The sequence below is a fragment of the Bactrocera neohumeralis genome, chromosome 4 (genome assembly GCF_024586455.1).
Source record: "Bactrocera neohumeralis isolate Rockhampton chromosome 4, APGP_CSIRO_Bneo_wtdbg2-racon-allhic-juicebox.fasta_v2, whole genome shotgun sequence".
Classification (NCBI taxonomy): Eukaryota; Metazoa; Arthropoda; class Insecta; order Diptera; family Tephritidae; genus Bactrocera; species Bactrocera neohumeralis.
Window position 1 is genome coordinate 41759247 of NC_065921.1, and position 18987 is coordinate 41778233.

The 18987-nt window shown below is 33.9% G+C and overlaps 1 protein-coding gene across 7 annotated transcripts in view; it reads right to left on the reverse strand.

Annotated features, from left to right (window-relative positions):
* The window catches only part of LOC126755066 (uncharacterized), a 176306-nt gene that overhangs the window by 97323 nt on the left and 59996 nt on the right, over positions 1–18987 (reverse strand). For all 7 annotated transcript variants that reach the window (XR_007666451.1, XR_007666450.1, XM_050467367.1 and 4 more), the window contains one exon: positions 16993–17524. Coding sequence is in view for 5 of the 7 variants with exons in the window: in XM_050467367.1 (XP_050323324.1) it covers positions 16993–17230 (238 nt within the window). In the remaining 2 variants the exon portion in view is untranslated. The remainder of the gene's footprint in view (positions 1–16992; positions 17525–18987) is intronic.

An 18987-nucleotide genomic window follows, 5' to 3' on the forward strand; every position in this document is an offset into this window, starting at 1 on the left:
TTAATAATATTATATTCGAAAAGTTCTCTTACAATACTACATTTACTAAACTACTAAACCTAATTTAGTAAAATGTAGCACACTGTGTCCAGTTTGATTAAATTTAAAAGATAGGGTCAATTATGTTAAAAGTCAAATCAATTTATGAAAAAAATTTCATAACATAAGTGTGTGTAAAAAATTAAAAAAACCCATATTATTATTTTCACTTTGAGTAAAATGTCAAATGCCGAGAAAAAATTAAACCTCAATAAGCACTCAAAGCATTGCACAGAACAATACGAGATTTAAACGGCGGCGAAATATTATCCTATTGCAGCAGCGCAGTCTACAGAAAATCAATCACCATAAATAAGTCTCAAAGCCAAAAATAACTATTTTCAGTTTAGATTCAATTCATTCCATTTTTCCATACACAAATTATTAAAATATTTTTACACTCTTGCAACCAGTTGCTACAGAGTATTATAGTTTAGTTCACCTAACGGTTGTACGTACCCCTAAAACTAATCGAGATAGATATAGGGTTATATACATACATATATATAAATGATCGGGATGACGAGAAAGTTGAAATCCAGTTGACTGTCTGTCCATCCGTGCAAGCTGTAGCTTGAGTAAAAATTTAGACATTTTGATGAAACTTGGTATCCAGGTTTCTTAGTACATACAAAAAAAGTTTGAGTTTGAGTTAACCAAAAACTTAATAAGTGCCATAACTAAACACTAAATTACGAAATTTTGAAAAAATGGGCGTGGCCCCGCCCTCTTGTAAGTTTAATGTGTATATCTCCTCCACTAAAGCTACAAAAACTAAATTCGCTCAGCACAAATATTATAAGAACTCCTACATAAAAACGCCGTTTACTCCCCATATAACGGTAATGTTTAAAACTAATAAAAGCGCGATAAATCAAAAACTAAATGCGCCAGAAACGTAAAGGTTTGGCGCCAGGATGGTATAACATGACTTTATAGAAGCCGGTGTAAAAATTGGACAAGGGGCGTGGCATCGCCCACTCTTTGGTGAAATCCCATATCTCGGAACCCGACAAACCGATTTCGGCAAAATTTTTGGAACGTGGCATTCTTTTCATATTCCTATGTCACTCTGTGAAAATGAGTGAAATCGGACAAAAACCACGCCTACTTCCATTAAAGCACAATTTTAAATTCCACTTGATTCTTTCATTTTCCAGTACACAAATTAAAAAGCAATTAATAGAACGAGATTAAACTTAGCACGAATAATCCCTTCAGTGTGTGCCACCTTATGACAAAAAATTGTTCAAATCCAACCAAAACTGTAAAAGACCCTAGGTACCGAATATGTGGACCACAGTACCTATCGTTCGAACTTTTGTACGAAAATATCGGTCAACGTGTGAGATATGCAATAGAAATTCAGACAGAACCCTTTTCCTTCAGTAGTAATTCTGTGTATCCAAAATGGGTCGAATAGCGTCAATACTTCCCTGAGCCCCCATGTACCTAATATAAAGATTTTCGAACTTCCTGGTGTCTTCATGCTGGATATATCGGCCAATATTTGAGTTATCTCAATGAAAATTTCAGAACGTTGCACCCGAACATAGCCCTTTCTTACTTGTTAAAATTAAACCTTAGTGAATAATACGAGTATTTTCATTATATTGAGTAATTCGTTATAATAGTAGTTTATGTATACTATAGCCACAACAACGCGTAACCGGATCTACTACGTAGTACTTACAATATCATATATACTATATATTTTCTTATTAAAGCATAAACGACAGTTTTCTTAAAGTATAATACACTTTATAAGCAATTTGGTTTATCTGTGGGCTGTAAGTACAGAATTAACTTTAACAGTTCAATGTTAGACAAAAGTCCCACTCACTGCACACTGTTACCGGTTAACAGAGAGCAACAAAACATAGGCAAAAGTGGCTAACAATAAACATACTATATATGTAGGTATGTATGAGCATACGTGAAAGCCACAACGGAACCACTTAAAACTTAAATGTACTATAAAAAACCCAACAACAACAAAATACACATCTTTATATGCAACAGGCTACAAAGTCGCGTCGAGAGTGATAGTTACTTAAAATGAAGTGTACAACAAACGTTCAAATGATAATAGCAACAATAGCAAAACAATGAAGAGAAATGTGCACACATACGTGAACGTGTGTGGAGGTCAAATTATATTGCACTAAATAACGTTACATTAAGTGGCCGCAAGTCCAACACAAACCTGACCTACTAAGCCACACCAGCGCTGACCACCAGTACCTTCGCGCGGAACCAACCAGCTTCGCATTGAGTTTGGTTATAAGGTACGCGTGTGTGTGCACATTCTGCTGCTCGTTTTTGCTAACTTTGTCTGCTGGTCGCTTGTCTCGTCCAATCTTTAACCTGCCCCAGTGCACTATTTACCCACTTATGTAAGTAAAATTATATTCATAAAGCAGACCACAGCACAAAAATGCTGAAGAATGCGCGCAAAAAGACAAACGAACAAATCAAAGGTATGAAAAGGCAGCAAAACAAAGCAAATTGCCGTTATTAGACGGTGCAAACAACAGTAACATGAGAAATGTATGCCGAAGAGTGTTGTGGCAAGGTACACACACGCACAAAAAGTCTTACCACACCGATTGTCAATCATGCTTGTAATGTTAATTAATGGCTGGAAATAAATTATTGATCGCGCTATGGGAAGTCGCACTTGCCTTTCCTTACTATCAACATGCATTTGCTTCGCTTTTGCAAGGTAATGCTGGAGGTTTGGTTCACAGGTGACTGTTGCTTGAAAAATCCCGTACTCGTATGTAGGTTTTAAGGGCTACGCTTTCAGTACACGCTGGTCTATGCCAATGTTTTTTTAGATTATAAGTCGGACTTAACTAAAACCAAGTGGTTTGTCATTGTTTTTCCTGTTGCGTTAGTGGCAGAAAATATTTCTCAACCAATTTTGAGGAATGCTGACATGTATACGTTTCTTGAACGGTATTCCGGGAATTGGTTTTAAGCCACTTTCTTGTTCTTAAAAATTTTTATAGGAATTTTTATATACTCAGTAAAAACCTTAGAGAATTACATTTTATATAATTACTCATTCTAGTATAGGAAATAAAAAAAAAAAAAAACAAATAAAGCCCAAAACATGTTTTGAAAATAAATCATCTAACATGAGATCAGTGAAATCGGACAACTTACCGGGTGTCATTGGACATGGTTGTAGTATTCGTCAGTCTTAAATATTCCGCCAAACAATCTGAGAGCTATCTCATAAAATTAATGAAGTCTTTTTTCCATAGCACAATTTTCGGTAAATGTCTTATTGACCTATTTATTTTATATTTGAACATAATTTTTACGCGAACTTCAATATTTTATTCAAATATTTTCAGAATATGTACATTTTGGGCCTATAACTATATGCGATTAGCCAAAAGATGGCAATTACATCATAAAAACGATCGGCCTCATGTAAGACCGGATGAAAACTAAGTAGAAAACAGCGGCTGAGAAGTTATGCCTTGCGCGCCTTATAACCCAGACTTTGCACATTTTGACTTCTTTGCGATCGATGGAGAACATCGCAACTGGAATACAGCTCACATCAGCACCAGGTATCAAAGATTGGTTTGATTCATTGAAGTATGAGAAAATGTAGATTCAGCTGGGTAATACTTTGAACATTGATATTTGTTTAGTATTCCTTAATTAAAAGTTCAAATTATATATTAATTCAAGATTATAATTTTGTTCTTTAAATAGAGACGAAATTTTGAATGGATAGAAATGTATTTTAAATTAAAATTTCTATTGTTTGAAGAGTCTAATTGTCAAAATTGTTTTATCATCAGCATAATACATGCCACTGAACTACGATAAATAAATAAAATCAGCTGTATTCATTGCTTACTTTCTCTAGGGCAGCCGCTAAGGTTAGACGTGGTTTTATGAGCTTACCGATTTTTGTTTGCTTAAAGAAATTAACCAAGGGAGTTGAATGTGAATTCTTGGCCAAAAACTGTAACAATGCTTTTTCTAAAATAAAGAGAACTTTGGTGGGCCGTAGTATTACAAGATAGATGAAAAACGCTGAGAGAGCTAAAGTATATCCCAAAAATAAAGTTTGAGAAGTGTTTCGACGACTGGAAGAAGCGTTGACATAAGTGCATTATATCGAATGGGGACTATGTTGAAGGCAAATCTAATGTAGACAAATTAGTATATATTTCTCAAAAAAGGAAAATTTCCGTTCAAATCGTATACATTTTGTGAATAAAATATATATAATAATTGTAGTTTTTAATAAGCAAGCTGCAAAAGAACGCTCATACGCTTTAAAAATTTCTTTTGCAGCCGACATCTGTCAAGTTCAATAAGAAAATATTTTTTTGGAAAAAAATGTGATTCTGTTAATTTTTTTGGAGTGTACGTAGTTTTTAATTAGGAATTATAGTTCCTAGATGTCCTAGTTCCTCCATACATTTCTGCTTTTCTATATATAATCCGATTTATAAATCAATTTCATTTTGACTATTACAGTGTAAGGTTTTTGGCAATTATTTGAAGTTAGCTGTGGTTGCCCAAAAATTTTCATTCACACTGGTTGGCCGGTTGAAGAGGAAAGTCGCAAAAACGTCTAAGTAATCGCCACACTTAAGCCACCATTAGAATTTCATTCACTATAATCATGTATAAAGTTGAGTGTGTGTACAGTGAGTACGTCCAACCATCATAAACCTTACTATTTTTGCTCACTACTACTGTGTACTACAGTTTTTTCTGCTCATGTATTGCAGAAAAAATCTGAAAAGCTATTTTTAGACTAGGCTATCACATTCTGGGATCTCTTTTAATTCTATTCTAAGAGCAAGCAAGTGCCTTATAGCCCTGATAGACGACAGCGCTAATATGCATTAGCGGGCTTAATTTTCATTTACTTGCGCATTTGGCCCATGTTAATGCAAGTTTGTAATGCACAAAAATTTCGTGCATTTAGCTGAATTTACCAAATTTGATTAGGCAACACTGCTCAAAAATGGCTGATTTTTGCTATTTTTTAACAAATGTCGCTTGAAGTCTGCCGCCTCCTTTGCGTTTGCAACATCAGGGGTAAGCAGTTTTTATTGCTAATTAAATTATGTGCAAGTAAATTAACAAAAACAAATTTGAATATATTTAGATGGCAGAAAGTAACCAACGCACAGTTTGCTATCCATTTTTCATTATTCTTAACTTTTTCGCACACTTTTTCCGGATCACTTCGATTTGGCATTTTTAAGAGATCGCACTTAATGTTGGCTTACCGCTTTCTTTATTCTATAGCTTGAAGAAAAGTGTTATATTTCGAATCAACTAGCATTGACTCTTTAAAATATATTAGAAATATATCCAAACAAAAGTAACCTTAAATTATATGGAATCTAAAGAAGCTTGAATGCTCACATAGCTTATAAAAGCGCTCTCAAGCAGTCAAAGCATATAAAAACGAGCTTCACTTAATGATGACGGCTTGCATTTCCTTATTTATAATCACATTAAATATCGCTAGGCCTTAATAAAAATTAAAGCAGCGAATCCACCATTCATAACTGCACTTAAGCACACACATGTACATACATATGTATGTACAAACCGGCATAGTAGCGCCCAAAAATTTAACAAAAATTCGACAGCCGCGCCGCTGCGGCAATAAAAGTGTTTCGCAGACGAGAAACTCGTAAAAATCAAAGTGTTATGCGTTATCGAGGATGCCGATGCCACAGCGATAATAAAAATGCAATGAACCAGCGCCACCACTACTGACCCCTTCTCACTTCGCGACCCAGTGCACAATAATGATGGATAGAAATTCCGGTGGCGCACATACATACATGCATACACACTTATATAAGCAGATATGCATGTGCACATAAGCAACCGAAAATATCTATATAACTATGCACATGTGTGTATGTGTGAATTTGGGTGTACCATATGCTACACCTGCGCTGCACTTCGGTGCCACCGATGCGGTAACGCCGGTTTTCCCAAACTATTTCCTTAAAACTGTGCATTTTTTTCTCTCACACAAAAATGGTACTTCTTTTCATGATGTCTGGTTTATTATCATTTTCAGCGTCACAATATTTTTCAGCCCTTCTTCTTCTTTTTTCACTTGTTGAAGCGGTGAAATTTGTATTTTTTCTTGCATGCGCTTTGTTGTTGCATTATTGTTTATTTTCTCACTTTTTCTCGGTTTTGTAATCATTAGCTGAAGAGGCGGCAAATGTGAGTGAAAGTTTTTCACCTGCCGACGCCGCCGCCACTGCCGCGCTGTGCACCAATATAGACTGGTTGCTTGGCGGTTCGATGAGATTTTGATTATTTGGTCATTGGGTTGCTGCAACTTGTTGCACGTCGACGCTGTCTGTTGCCCGCAGCATAAAATCGTAAAATTCAATTGCGCATTGCATAAAAGGCTGACGAAGGCGAGGTGAAAAATAAACATAATGGGTTAAACGTGCAAGCGCCAGCAAGACAGCACAACAGCGGAGCGAGACTCGCATATAGCGGCATACATATGTACAGTTATATATAACAATGTTAATATTAATATTTATGATGGTGCCAGCGGATTGTCTACGCGAAATTTGTAGTTGTGTATACGCAGTGTACTACTCTGATGTATAGGAATGGTATGAAATGTGATTTCACGCTGTACAAACTACATATATCAGCCTATACCAATATATTCTTTACACTTTGCAAGAATTTTTAATACACTTAATACGAATTAATGGCAGAGTATGTAGTAGAAGAATAGACTGATTGTCCTCAAGATGTGGACTAATTTATCGAGCGTTTTCATCTGTCAGAGCTGCACTAGCCCTGTTGATATAAATATGGAGTATATGTATTTTTTGCGAAATTTGGTTTCGAAAGTTTCAAATGGTCAGTTGCCAAACGCAAAATTTCTCCGTTAGATAACTAAATTACGTATTTGGGCGTATTTTTTCCCCATGTAAATTTTTCTACTTAACAAATATTTATTTACAGCATATTATTTCACTTCAAGTACTTAAGTGTATAATTGCTTCTTATGTGTTTAACTATGTTACTTTTTTGTTTCTCGCATTTATTTTCACAAATTTTTGCGTTCACTTTCTTAAGTATATATTATATTACAGTTACTTGTAGAGAAATTGAAAATTAAAACTAAAGTTTACTATTTTATATTTTAAGCACAAAACACTCAACAATTTTCACAGAACTTCAAATTTTTAAGTGGAAGTTACCCCCCCTTTCAGGTTATGACAATTTGCCTTAATTTTATGTTTTCTCTAAAAGCAAAAAAGTAACATATTTTTTCGAAAATTTTCTTTTATATTTTTAATAATATCTACCGCTAATTTATCGGTTTCACAGCTTCAAACTCAGTAGATAAAAGATTACATGAAAATCTCCAAAGTTTATCAAATATCATTAACTGTCTACTATCCGGAATTCACTCTCGACTGTTACTATTTTCTGATATATTTTTCAACGGCAAAGGTACTTGTAAATAAGGAAGAAACTTGACGTTTGTTTCCTTTTTATGTCTACTTTTGTAGAAAAAAGTACAATGCTTTTCTAAACTGAGAAAAAAATTAAGAAGTATGTAATAAAGAAAGTAAATATGTTTAGTAAGCAAAGTTTTAAGGATCATGTAGAAGAAGCTTTGAAGATTCACATAGCGACTAAGATTATAAGAGGAATAGACCTCATCTATACGAGAAATGAATATGGAAAGCAATTTTTACATACATTGTACTTTTATAAGAAATCGTTTATTTTTATTCGTTTAATTCATAACGGCATCAGCTGAACAGCTCAATTGACCTACCATAGCAAAGCAATTTTTTTTGGCAAAAATGTTTTTTTTTCAACATACACCCTTCAATGGTGATACCCTTCCACTTTTCGATACCATTTTTGTGATATGATTTGTCTTTTGCTTAAAAATAGGCGATAACGTCTTCATTTGACGAAATTTTCTTCACAGCGCGCATTGTTTTGAGGTCTAAGAACAGGAAATCGTCTCTGGGAGTCAGATTAGGAAAATGCGGTGGACGCGAAAACAATACGAAGCCGAATTCGATTTCGACGCAAAATCTCGGGTTTATTACGTTTGAGCATCTCTAAACACTGCTCCGAATCAACAACTCATCGTTGTATTTAGTTAATATCTTTAGAATACCTGCCTGAACAACTTCTCTTTTCGGTCATCCAAAATTGTTTTGTAGATTTTTTGGATGTTTTCGTCGCTACCCTGGACCACTTTTGAGGGTCCACTGCGTTCAAAGTGCTTCTTTCAACACGTCTAAAGTTAGTATACCAATCCTGGGTGGTTAATTTTCCTTGACAATATCCAGACACTCGTCAAAATCGAAATTAATTTTTATCCATTTTATTCACCATAACAAAAGTTGCTTCACTCAAAATGATATAATTCACAAACTAATATTCCGACAGCTGTCAAGTTTATACACACGTCTTTTGAAGGTTAAAGTTAACTAAAAATAATATGGATTTTATTCTAGTAGCGCCATCTATGTGTCAGTCCGACTTTTCAATTGACCTGTTAATGCACGAAGAAGACACAGTCCACCGACTGTTGACTTAGTTATAAAAATTTTCATATTATCTAGTTAATTAGTATTCAAACTAAAGCGGTAATTTTGCTACCAATAAAATCGGCTTATATTTCTCTCGATTGAAGGTCATGCTATTCAATGTCAATATAAGATGGATATTGTTTTGGGCAAATAAACTAGACTCATATAAAAAAGACACACTTCTCGAAAAAGGAATTATTTTCCATTGGTTAATTGCTACAGGAATGTTTTTTTGTATCATCTGCGCCTTGTTAATCTGAAAATAGTATGTATTAGAGATATAATGAGCCAAAATCTTATATTCTCTAAGTCCCGTAAAATGCAGCCACTAAGTGAATCAAGTATATAAAGAAGAATAACTGAATAATGGTTTCCAACCTTAGAGAAGACAAAATATAACTTTTTTGAAATTTTCACTAACGATGACAGAGTTAACTTTAAGGCATAAGCAAAAGTTCTTCGTAGACGATCTAAGCTTATGCAACCATTCAACTATCGGCTAATCGAAAATAGGAATTCGGGAAAATTTCAAACAATGATTTAAAGACATTTGTACATGAACTACAAGGTGCGTTCCTAAATAAACAGCACTTAAAAAAAAATAAGAACAAATTGTTTTTTCGGTAAAATCAATTTATTTTATTCTTCTTCTGCTTCTTCTACCTTCTGCTTCAATACAGCTTTTTGCACGGTCCAAAAGCATGTCGAACGAGTGTTTTAGCTCGTTGGCCGGTATGGCCGCCAGTATGGCGGTGCAAACCTTTTGAATAGCCTCTACGTCTGCATAACGCTTTCCTTTCATGGTTGTCAGTCAATTTGTGCGGAACAAACCGTGCACACACCTTTCGGAAGCCCAAATGTTCGGTCAAAATGCGATAAATCGATGTTTTGGAGATGTTCAATTCCATTTCCATGAATTTCAATGATGATTTCGGCTGATTTTTGATGAATTCACGCACAGTTTCGATGAAATTTCCGGTGATCACGAATTTTGATTGGCCCACATGTTGATCATCATTTACAAGTATGTCCTCACGACCACTTTGAAAACGTTGAAACTACTCGTGCACTCTGCTACGAGATAGGCAATCATCGCCATAAACTTGTTTCATCAATTAAAACGTTTCGGTAAAAGTTTTACCAATTTTAAAACAAAATTTAATGTTGGCTTTTTGTTCGAAGCTCATTTTCGCCCCGATAACACAAACATACTGACACTTAAAACGCAATAACTTCACTTCCAATACATAAAATATCATGAAATTTTCACTGGACAATCGATAAAGATAGCAGATTTCAACGCACCAGTTGAAATATAGATGGTGCTACCAGGGGGCGCTAGATTCAAAAAGTCCTGTTTACTTTGGAACGCACCTTGTATATAACTACACACAGTTCTCTGGGTATTGACTTATCAGCTTTTCACTTAAAGTTTATTAAGGAACCAGAGTTTAAAAATATACGCAATAACAAAAATTTATGGAGCTGGTTTTGGTGTAAAATATATCTTGCCTAACTATAATTTGGTTAAGACTTCGATTTTACAACAAAAAATATACATGTATGTACTTCTATATATACAATATATATGTTATATATGAAAACTTAAATTGAATTAAATTAGATAGAAAATGTGATTCCGTCAGGCGGTGGCATTTAAAATATGCGAGTGTCAATTACATACCATATATGTATATACCTTCCTGCTATATTACAAATGCTACATATATAGTGTGAAAACCGTTTGAACAAACAACAACAAAATCTGATATAGATTAATTTTATTTACCTCGGCTGTGGCGGTCACGTATGAGGTTAAATGATAAACACAGTCGCGTGGTAAATCTAAATAAAGATACGAGCGCAGAGTAAATAAATCCAAATTTAGATTAAAAAACTTAAAATGAATAAAACAAAACACACAAAGGTCAACTACACACTTAAGTGGCGACGGCGCACACATAATAAACTGCTCAATTACAAAAACGAAATCTAAATTGACTTAATTAGTACAAAACAAACCCTGAGGGTTGACCAATGCATAGCAGAATTGTGGAAATATTTTTTTTATTATATTTTTATTTTTTAATTTTTTATTATTTCTATTTTTTTGTTGTTATTTTTTTATTTTTTAATATTTTTTTTTTTACTTTTTTTATATTTTTTTTTGTATTTTCGTCCACCAAAACTTAGCGCCACTTGCCACTCGCACAGGTGTGAACGCTCAATTAATACGTATGCGCACACACATACATATTTACATAAATAATTTATGCATTCGAGTATTTTTGACCGCTTCAACATCTGTCAAATGTATGCCAAATAATTTTATACATAATTTACGGTGATTTTTATGCATTCAAACGAAGTGCGGACAAAAATGCTGGCAATAAAAATTTTTGAACGCCAAAATTATATACATATGTATATATGTTATGTATGAATGTACATACATATATACATATATGTATAAGGAAAAAGAAATATTATAAAATGATGATTGCCTAAAAAGTGGGCCAACGACCAGTGACCGTGCCATAACACAGTGAGTGGGAGCAAAACGAGCGCAAAAAGCAGAGAGAAGTGAATGTGTAACTGTATTTATGTACATTATATGCATATATAATGGAGTATATAAAGCTATAGGCCATGCCACATTCCACGCAAAAAAAAATGGTAGCACATTTTGCATTGCGAATATTTATGTTTGCGGCTGTGTGTGCGTGTATGTGTTTGTAGCGCCTCAAGACAAACCAGTAATATTTCCCACGAAAGTCGAGCAAAACAGAAATAAAGCGCAATAAATGCAAAATAAAATGAAGTAATAAAACCGCTATGCAAAGAAAGACTATAATATTTATACATATATAAGTACATATTTGTATATATGTATATGTAGCTGCAATCGCTTTGCCGGTTCTTTGTTTTACTTTCCAATGCAATCACCTGTGACTTAACTAACTAACCCGCATATATTTAGTACTCATTACATGACGCATAAACATACATATACCATATATTGACATATTATTTATGTTCCATATTAATCTCTTTTGCCACATAAACCAATCGATAGAAACTCATTTTTCTAAGCAACTAAAAAACGTCGATGCTTTATTGACACATGCAAATGATATAATTAAGTGCTGATTACCGCTTGTGAGCAAGGGTGATCAATTGACGTTATAAACGTTAATTATAAGCGGTGTCTAAGGCCATTTATCACATGAGAGCCAATCTTTTTTCTTTTATTTATAGTTTGTTAAACTACGCAGCAATATAGAATTTGCAGTGAACTTTTGAAACACAATTATTTAGAGTAACATCGACACAAAACTAGATCTCATACCCGTTTCCGTTAAATTTACCCGCAACGCATTGGACTCACAGTCCATATAAGTTCCATGTGGATATTAAACACAAGCAAAATCACGGTGGACGCCTAAGAGAGATTGTTACTACCGAAAACATGAAAAAAGTTCTCAAAATAATTATAGCTGACTGTAAGTTGAAGTTGTTCGAGAAAGCAGACACTCTAAATATCTGAACGAATATTTGAGTATGAGAAACCTGTGTACGAATTGGTTGAGCGAGCTGACATTTGTCCAAAAACAATGACGAGTTGATGATTCATTTCACTCCGAAGTCAAGCCGATAGTAATCCGAGTAAACTGCAAACGATGAATATGGCGTCTGTATTTTGGGATGCGCATAGAATAATTTTTATTAACTACCTTGAAAAAGGAAGGGCCATCATCAGCGACTATTACATAGCGTTATTGGACCGTTTTAAAGATGAAATCGCTAAAACACGACTGCGTTTGTAGAAAAAGAAAGTGCTGTTTCACCACGGCAAGGCAGCGTGTCATTTGTAAGTCAGTGAAAACGATGGCAAAAATACCTGGGCTTCGAATGGATTCCGCATTCACCCTGTTGTTGTTGTTGTATCAGTTACCTGGCAATGGGTAGTTTGACTCCAAGTGCGCCATTCACTGAGAGGAAGTCGGTGAAGGTGTTAATGCTCCACTGTGAATGGCGGTCAGTACATGTCTGAAGTTTGCTATGTCCGAAGTCTGGTCAGTGTATTATTTTATGTCAACGATGTAGTTGAGGAAGGACGTCTTGATGCTCCTATGAGGCGGTTCCGGTACAAGCAGGTGACTGCAGGGATGATATCTGTGAAAGCACTCCAGCTGAAACTTCTTGAAGAGGTGTTCATTATGATCTTTAACTGTTCGCTGGGAAGAAATTTTTGTCGAATGAATAGTTGCCTGAAACTGGGGCCTTTTGAGGGTCGCTATAATCAGTATATTACCCTTGAAGGGAATTATGTTGGATAAAATGGACGAAATTTACTCAAAACAAGATAAAACGTTAACTTCGGCTACACCGAAGCTAATATACCCTTCACAGGTGCACTTCTTTTAATCACTATGTGTTTAGTTTGTATGGAAGCTATAGCTATAGTAATCCGATCCGAACAATTTATTCGGAGATTATATTATTGCCTTAAGCTGTAATCCATGTCAAATTTCGTGAAGATACCACGTCAAATGAGGAAGTTTCCCATGCAAGCATTTGATTCCGATCATTCATCGCTAAATCAACTGAAATCAACATAATGATCATTTATATATATTTTATAGGGTCTCCGACGCTTCCTTCTGGGTGTTACGAAGTTCGTGGCAAACTTAATATACCCTGTTCAGAGTATAAAAACGAAATTTACCAAAAAAAATGTGCTTTACTCTGTATGCCGTGGGCTTTTCAATTGACGTGTTATATGCATTGCATACATTTTGCCACTGTGAATGGCTAAAATGAAAAATTACTGGTAAAAATTAAAATGTATGAATGATTTTAAAAACTTAAGACTTGAATAAATGCTTTACCAACGCAAGAAGCGGTAGACAATTGGATACGTGAATGCAAAATTGCATCGTTTGGACAGCTCGTATAGTGTGATCGATTCGCTACATGCTAACGTTTGCATTAAGAGCTGATGAAGTGTGACCTCAGTTACATTTGTAGTATTGAAAGTAAATTTAGCCCACAATTAAAATACACTGTACAACCAAATCTAATCATGAGTTTAACAAAGGATATAAGGATTATGGGTCTTGAAATAATCATCAAAATGCAATTTACTATATCAACGAATGCCTCTCCGCAAATAATAATAAGCATTCGAAACCACGGCTGTTTCTTTTGTCGCAAAATTAAAAAGAAATGCTTATAAAAACGTTGCCATTTGTTACCAATTTACTCTGAGGTCGAATACATAAAGGCGTAAATGCTTTGCGATGTTTAATCGCGATCCGAACGAGCTTTGCTGTCACTTGATAACTTCACTTCAAAACCCAATAAACACAAAAGAAATCGGTAATATTTTGCGAGAAACGGAGTATAGCTAAGAGGATATATAGACGAAAGTCCTTCTTACATGATCATTTGGAAGATATTGAAATAATCCGGGGTTCACTGTAATCACATTTTTTGGATATTATTATATTATAAGAAAGATATTAAAACAATCAGAGCTTTACTGCATTCGAGTCTACAGGTTATGCCGCACTCAATTTCATTATTAATTTATCTATCAATCCGTTTATTGACTTGAAATTATAAACACGTTCATTTAATGAATTCCAAGAGTCATCCACTCAATAAAATATGAGCTGACAACATTGTCGGTGAATAATATATAACATACATATACGGAAGATTACCTTATCCATATGCAATGCATGGCATTCGGTGAGACGGACGTGAGAAATTTTTAATTTAAGTTTATTTTATTTGGCTTTGTGGGCATTTCGATTATTTTCTATTCAAATTGAACGCCTTGGCGCCCTTTCTTTTTATGTATGGATGTATTTATGGTTCATTTGAACTCGTTAGTATTTTTTTCAACTCAAGCAGCGCCCGCAGCAACACTCAATTGCCACAATCACACCAAATTTAAAGGGCCAAACGTAGAAATCATAGAAATAACATTTCAAGGCGATTTCATTCGCATTTTCTAACGCCACCTCAAGTTAGCTATATATGTATGTATGTAGTATTCATGTATTACTTATGTATATGTAAAGCTGAATAACTTTTTCGGAATAATTACAAAAACAAGTAAAATGACGTTAGGTAAACAAATTGCACTTCATGTCATAGAGCGAAAAATATATGTTTGTATGCAGGCAGGTACGAGTATGAATTTGTAGGTAAGTATTTACAGTCACTTACTAAATTGTTCGTTTCAGATAATATTTACGTCACACACGAAATTAAAATGTACAAAAAGTAATTAACTATTTAGACTCAGATAGATTAGGTTAGATGGGTGATCCGTCAGCAATTGCGGGACAACCGCACTTAGCCTGACATGTACAGTATTTTGTGAAGCCAGACAAAAAGCTCTTAAAATTGGTTATCAGCCATCGGCAATATACCTGAACCTATCACAAATCTGGTTAAGTGTCTTATTTTTATGTCCGATGCCTTGATCTGGCAAAAGCTGAACCTTCGTCTAGGCTAAACCAGTGCTTAGACGCGTATCATTACAGCTGCCCCCTAAAGGCGATCACCAACAAATGCAACTGTCCCTGGTGGTCAAGCAAACTCTTAGATCTTAGGAAAAAGGTACGTAGGCTCTTCAATAAGGCGAAACGTACGGGGATCTGGGGATCTGGGAGGAATATAAATGCAACCTAACTTCCTTTAACAAGAGGATTAGGTCTGCAAAACAAGCAAGCTTTAGGAAGTTCTGTGAAAATGTCACCTCTACACCAGAAGCAGGAAGGCTACACAAGGCTCTGGCCAGAGGCAAGACTGACACAGTATTGGCGATCAAAAGATGCCATACGACCAGCGTGGAGTGGACGGTAACTTTCCAGCATTCTTACGACAGGGAGAGTAGACTCTACTGCCACACCTTGTTTGGCTAATGAGAGCTAGCGTCGGACTGGCATATATACCTGAAATATGGTGGACCGCGAAGGTGATCTTTATATCCAAGGTAGAAAGGGGGTTCACTAACAAAATCCTTCAAGCCAATTAGTCTAACTTCCTTTTTACTGAGAAGTATTTAAAAAATCGTGGTTTATGAAATAAGGTTGTAAGCGCTGAAAATTGCACCCCTGTACGTGAGTCAGCATGCTTACAGAGCAGGCAGATCGACCAATACTGCTCTGTACCAGCGAACTTCGAAGATAGAGAGTTCGCTGGAATAAGGGGAAGTAATGTTATGCGCTTTTCTAGACATCGAAGGTACGTTTAACAACACGTCTAACAAGAGAGTAGCCAGGCCACTGGAAAAAAGGAATGTGGGAGCACCGATGCGCAGATGGATAGAGGCCGTACTGCGCACCAGAATAGCTGAAACACTAGGAGATACTGGCATTCGTCTCGGCACTACAAGAAGCTGCCCACAAAGTGGAGTGCTATTCCCTTTGTTATGGAACCTACTCGTTTTTCTAACTAACAATGGATTCCCATGTCAAGGTTACACGGATAACATTGTTAATATAGCCAGCGGCAAATTCGTGGACCCTCTCTGCGACTTCATTGAAAGGATTTTAAACTTGGCTAAAGGATGGTGCAGTGGGGTTGAGTTGAACATAAAGCCCTCTAAGATGACCATCGTCCCGTTCACTCCGGTATTCGATTAACGCAAATTCGATTCATTACGGAAACGAATGGTTACTGGCGATAATAAGCGGATCACTTACAACAACGTCAAGCAAAAACGGCTTAGGTCGAATCGCAGTACGCCAATGAAAACGTTGGTCAAGTCAAGATTGAGAGTCAGGAAGGTTTTGCTATGTGAATAGTGAGGTCGGAAGGGAGCCATCTAGCTATGATCTACTCCTCTATATTCCTTCTCTAGATTCCGACCTGTTTTATCAGCATCTGGACGAGGGTTTCTTTCATAGTTTTTTTTTTTAAGAAATTTCCTTCAAAACACCAGCACGCTTACTTTCATGAATCACTGTAGGCACGTAAAATACCTTTAAAGCTAAATCAATAGACATGTATCGCCAAATAGTTGAACGAACGACATGACCAAAAGCGTAAAACAAACAAATCTCATAAACAGCTTCTACAACAAATAAAAATATCTGTACATGTGCAAACGTGCTGCCTGGACGTTGGCCGTTTTGAGGCTTGCACGTTGAACGCCTCAAGCAAAAGTACTTTGAATTTCGATTACTTACTTATTATGTGCCTTAACAACAGTCAACAACATGCCAGCACACATACATGCACAAGCATACAATATAAAGTGATATTCATTAATATATATTATTGTAAGTACGCTCGGCTGTCCGTCTGTTGGTTAATTGAAACTCACCTTTCGGCATGCCACACGGTCCCTTCGTACGTGAGTTATCCAAAAAGTCCAAATCATATTTGCGCGCAGGTGGATAGGTGAGCGCCACATGTGCCTCGCCCAGCTGCAGTAGACAGCAGATATGCAGGCAAACGTATAATGCCGCGGCGGTGGAAACGATTGTTGCGGATGGTGTGGCCATTACGCCTGCTGACTTATGCCGTTGCCGGCGGCGATTATTGCTGTGCGCCGCATTCATTGTTGCTGCTGCTGTGGTTGTTGTTATTGTTCTGTTTTTATTATTACTAACTTGTTGTTTGTTTAAGAGGTTATTTTCCAAATTTTTTAGTTAAATATTTTATGTGTATTTTCCACGTGCCGTTACCCGTTATTTGTTTGCATTTACTTTTTTGTTACAAAAACAAGAAAAAAACTATTTCACTACTCAAGTGTGAGCAAAATTATTTCTGTACACTTTTTCACACTTTGCACTTTGTTTTGACCGTTTGGTGTGTGTTTCAAGACTGCAGTATACGCCCAGCCATCGATGGACCTGGAAATTTTGTGATTATTTATTGTGTTTTGATCATTTTATTTTACTTATTTAAATTTTTTAATTTCAATAAAATAAAAAAAATCCACTTCATAAATGAAAATTATTAAATTTTATTCTATTTTTTATTTTTAAATTTTTTCATTTAATCGAAACAAAAGTTTGTTCAATTCGTAATTTTAAATATTAAAAATAATTAATTAATTTCTCTTTTTTATATATATTTTTTCATTTTAAATATATTTGTATTACTATTTTTATTTACATTATTTTTACATTTAATTTTTTTAATTCGTAATTTGATTTGTAATTTAAAATTTATTTTTTATACTTACATTTTTCATAAGTATTTTTTATTTTATATAAAATATATTTTTTAATAATAATAAACAAAATAAATTAATTTTAAATATGAAAAATATTTTATTTTATTTTTTTATTTATTATTATAATTTTTTAATGTACTTTATATTTTTTTTCACCGAAATAAAAGTTTTTAGTTCGTAATTTTTTCTTTCTATTTTTAGTCTTTTTTATTTAAATTTTTCATTCGTTGAAATAAAAGCTTTTTAATTTGTAGTTTTAAATATGAAAAATATTTATTTTTTATATTTATATTTCATATTTAACATAATTCTTTTTATTTATTTAATTTTTTTCATTTCAATAAATTAAAAATAAATAAATTCATTTTAAATTTGAAAAATATTTTATTTTATTTAGTATTACTTTTTTAATGTTCTTTACATTTTTTCATTTCATTGAAATAAGAATTTTGTAATTCGTAATTTTTTACATGAAAAATATCAATTTTTTTTATTTATTATTTTTACTTTTTTTTAATTTACTTTAATTTTTTTTCATTTCATTGAACTTTTAAACTTTTTCAAATGTATAAAAATATTTTATTTGCTATTCCAAAATAATATTTTTTTAATTTATATTTTTTATTTCTTTATTTGTAAGCTTTTTAATAATATTTGCTCAATTTGTTTTCGATCTTCTCTTGTTTTACGTTATTGTACGGTATTTTATTTTCTTTTAGTTTTCATTAATTTTGCTTCATTATTTTTTGTGCAAGAAAAATAAAAAAAAATAAATTTTTAAACTGTGTAATGTTAAAATGTAAATATTTTATTTGACTATATTCGAATTTTTTAAAACAAATTTATTTTTAATAAAAATTGAGTTTTGTTAATAGCAAAAAATTATTTCAAATACTTTTAAAAATAAACCAAGAAAAAATATTTAATAATAAATAAAATTTAAAACAAATAATTTTTCTCCATCTTTATACAAATTTTTTTTCAATTTAATTGTTTATTTCATTTGAGATTTTTAATTTAATTTTATTTGTTTTTTGCGTTTTTATTTATTATTTTATTTCACTTTATTTTGTTTTATTCTTTTTAACAATATATTCTTTTCGTAAATATTTCTTAGAGATTTGAAAATTTGTAATT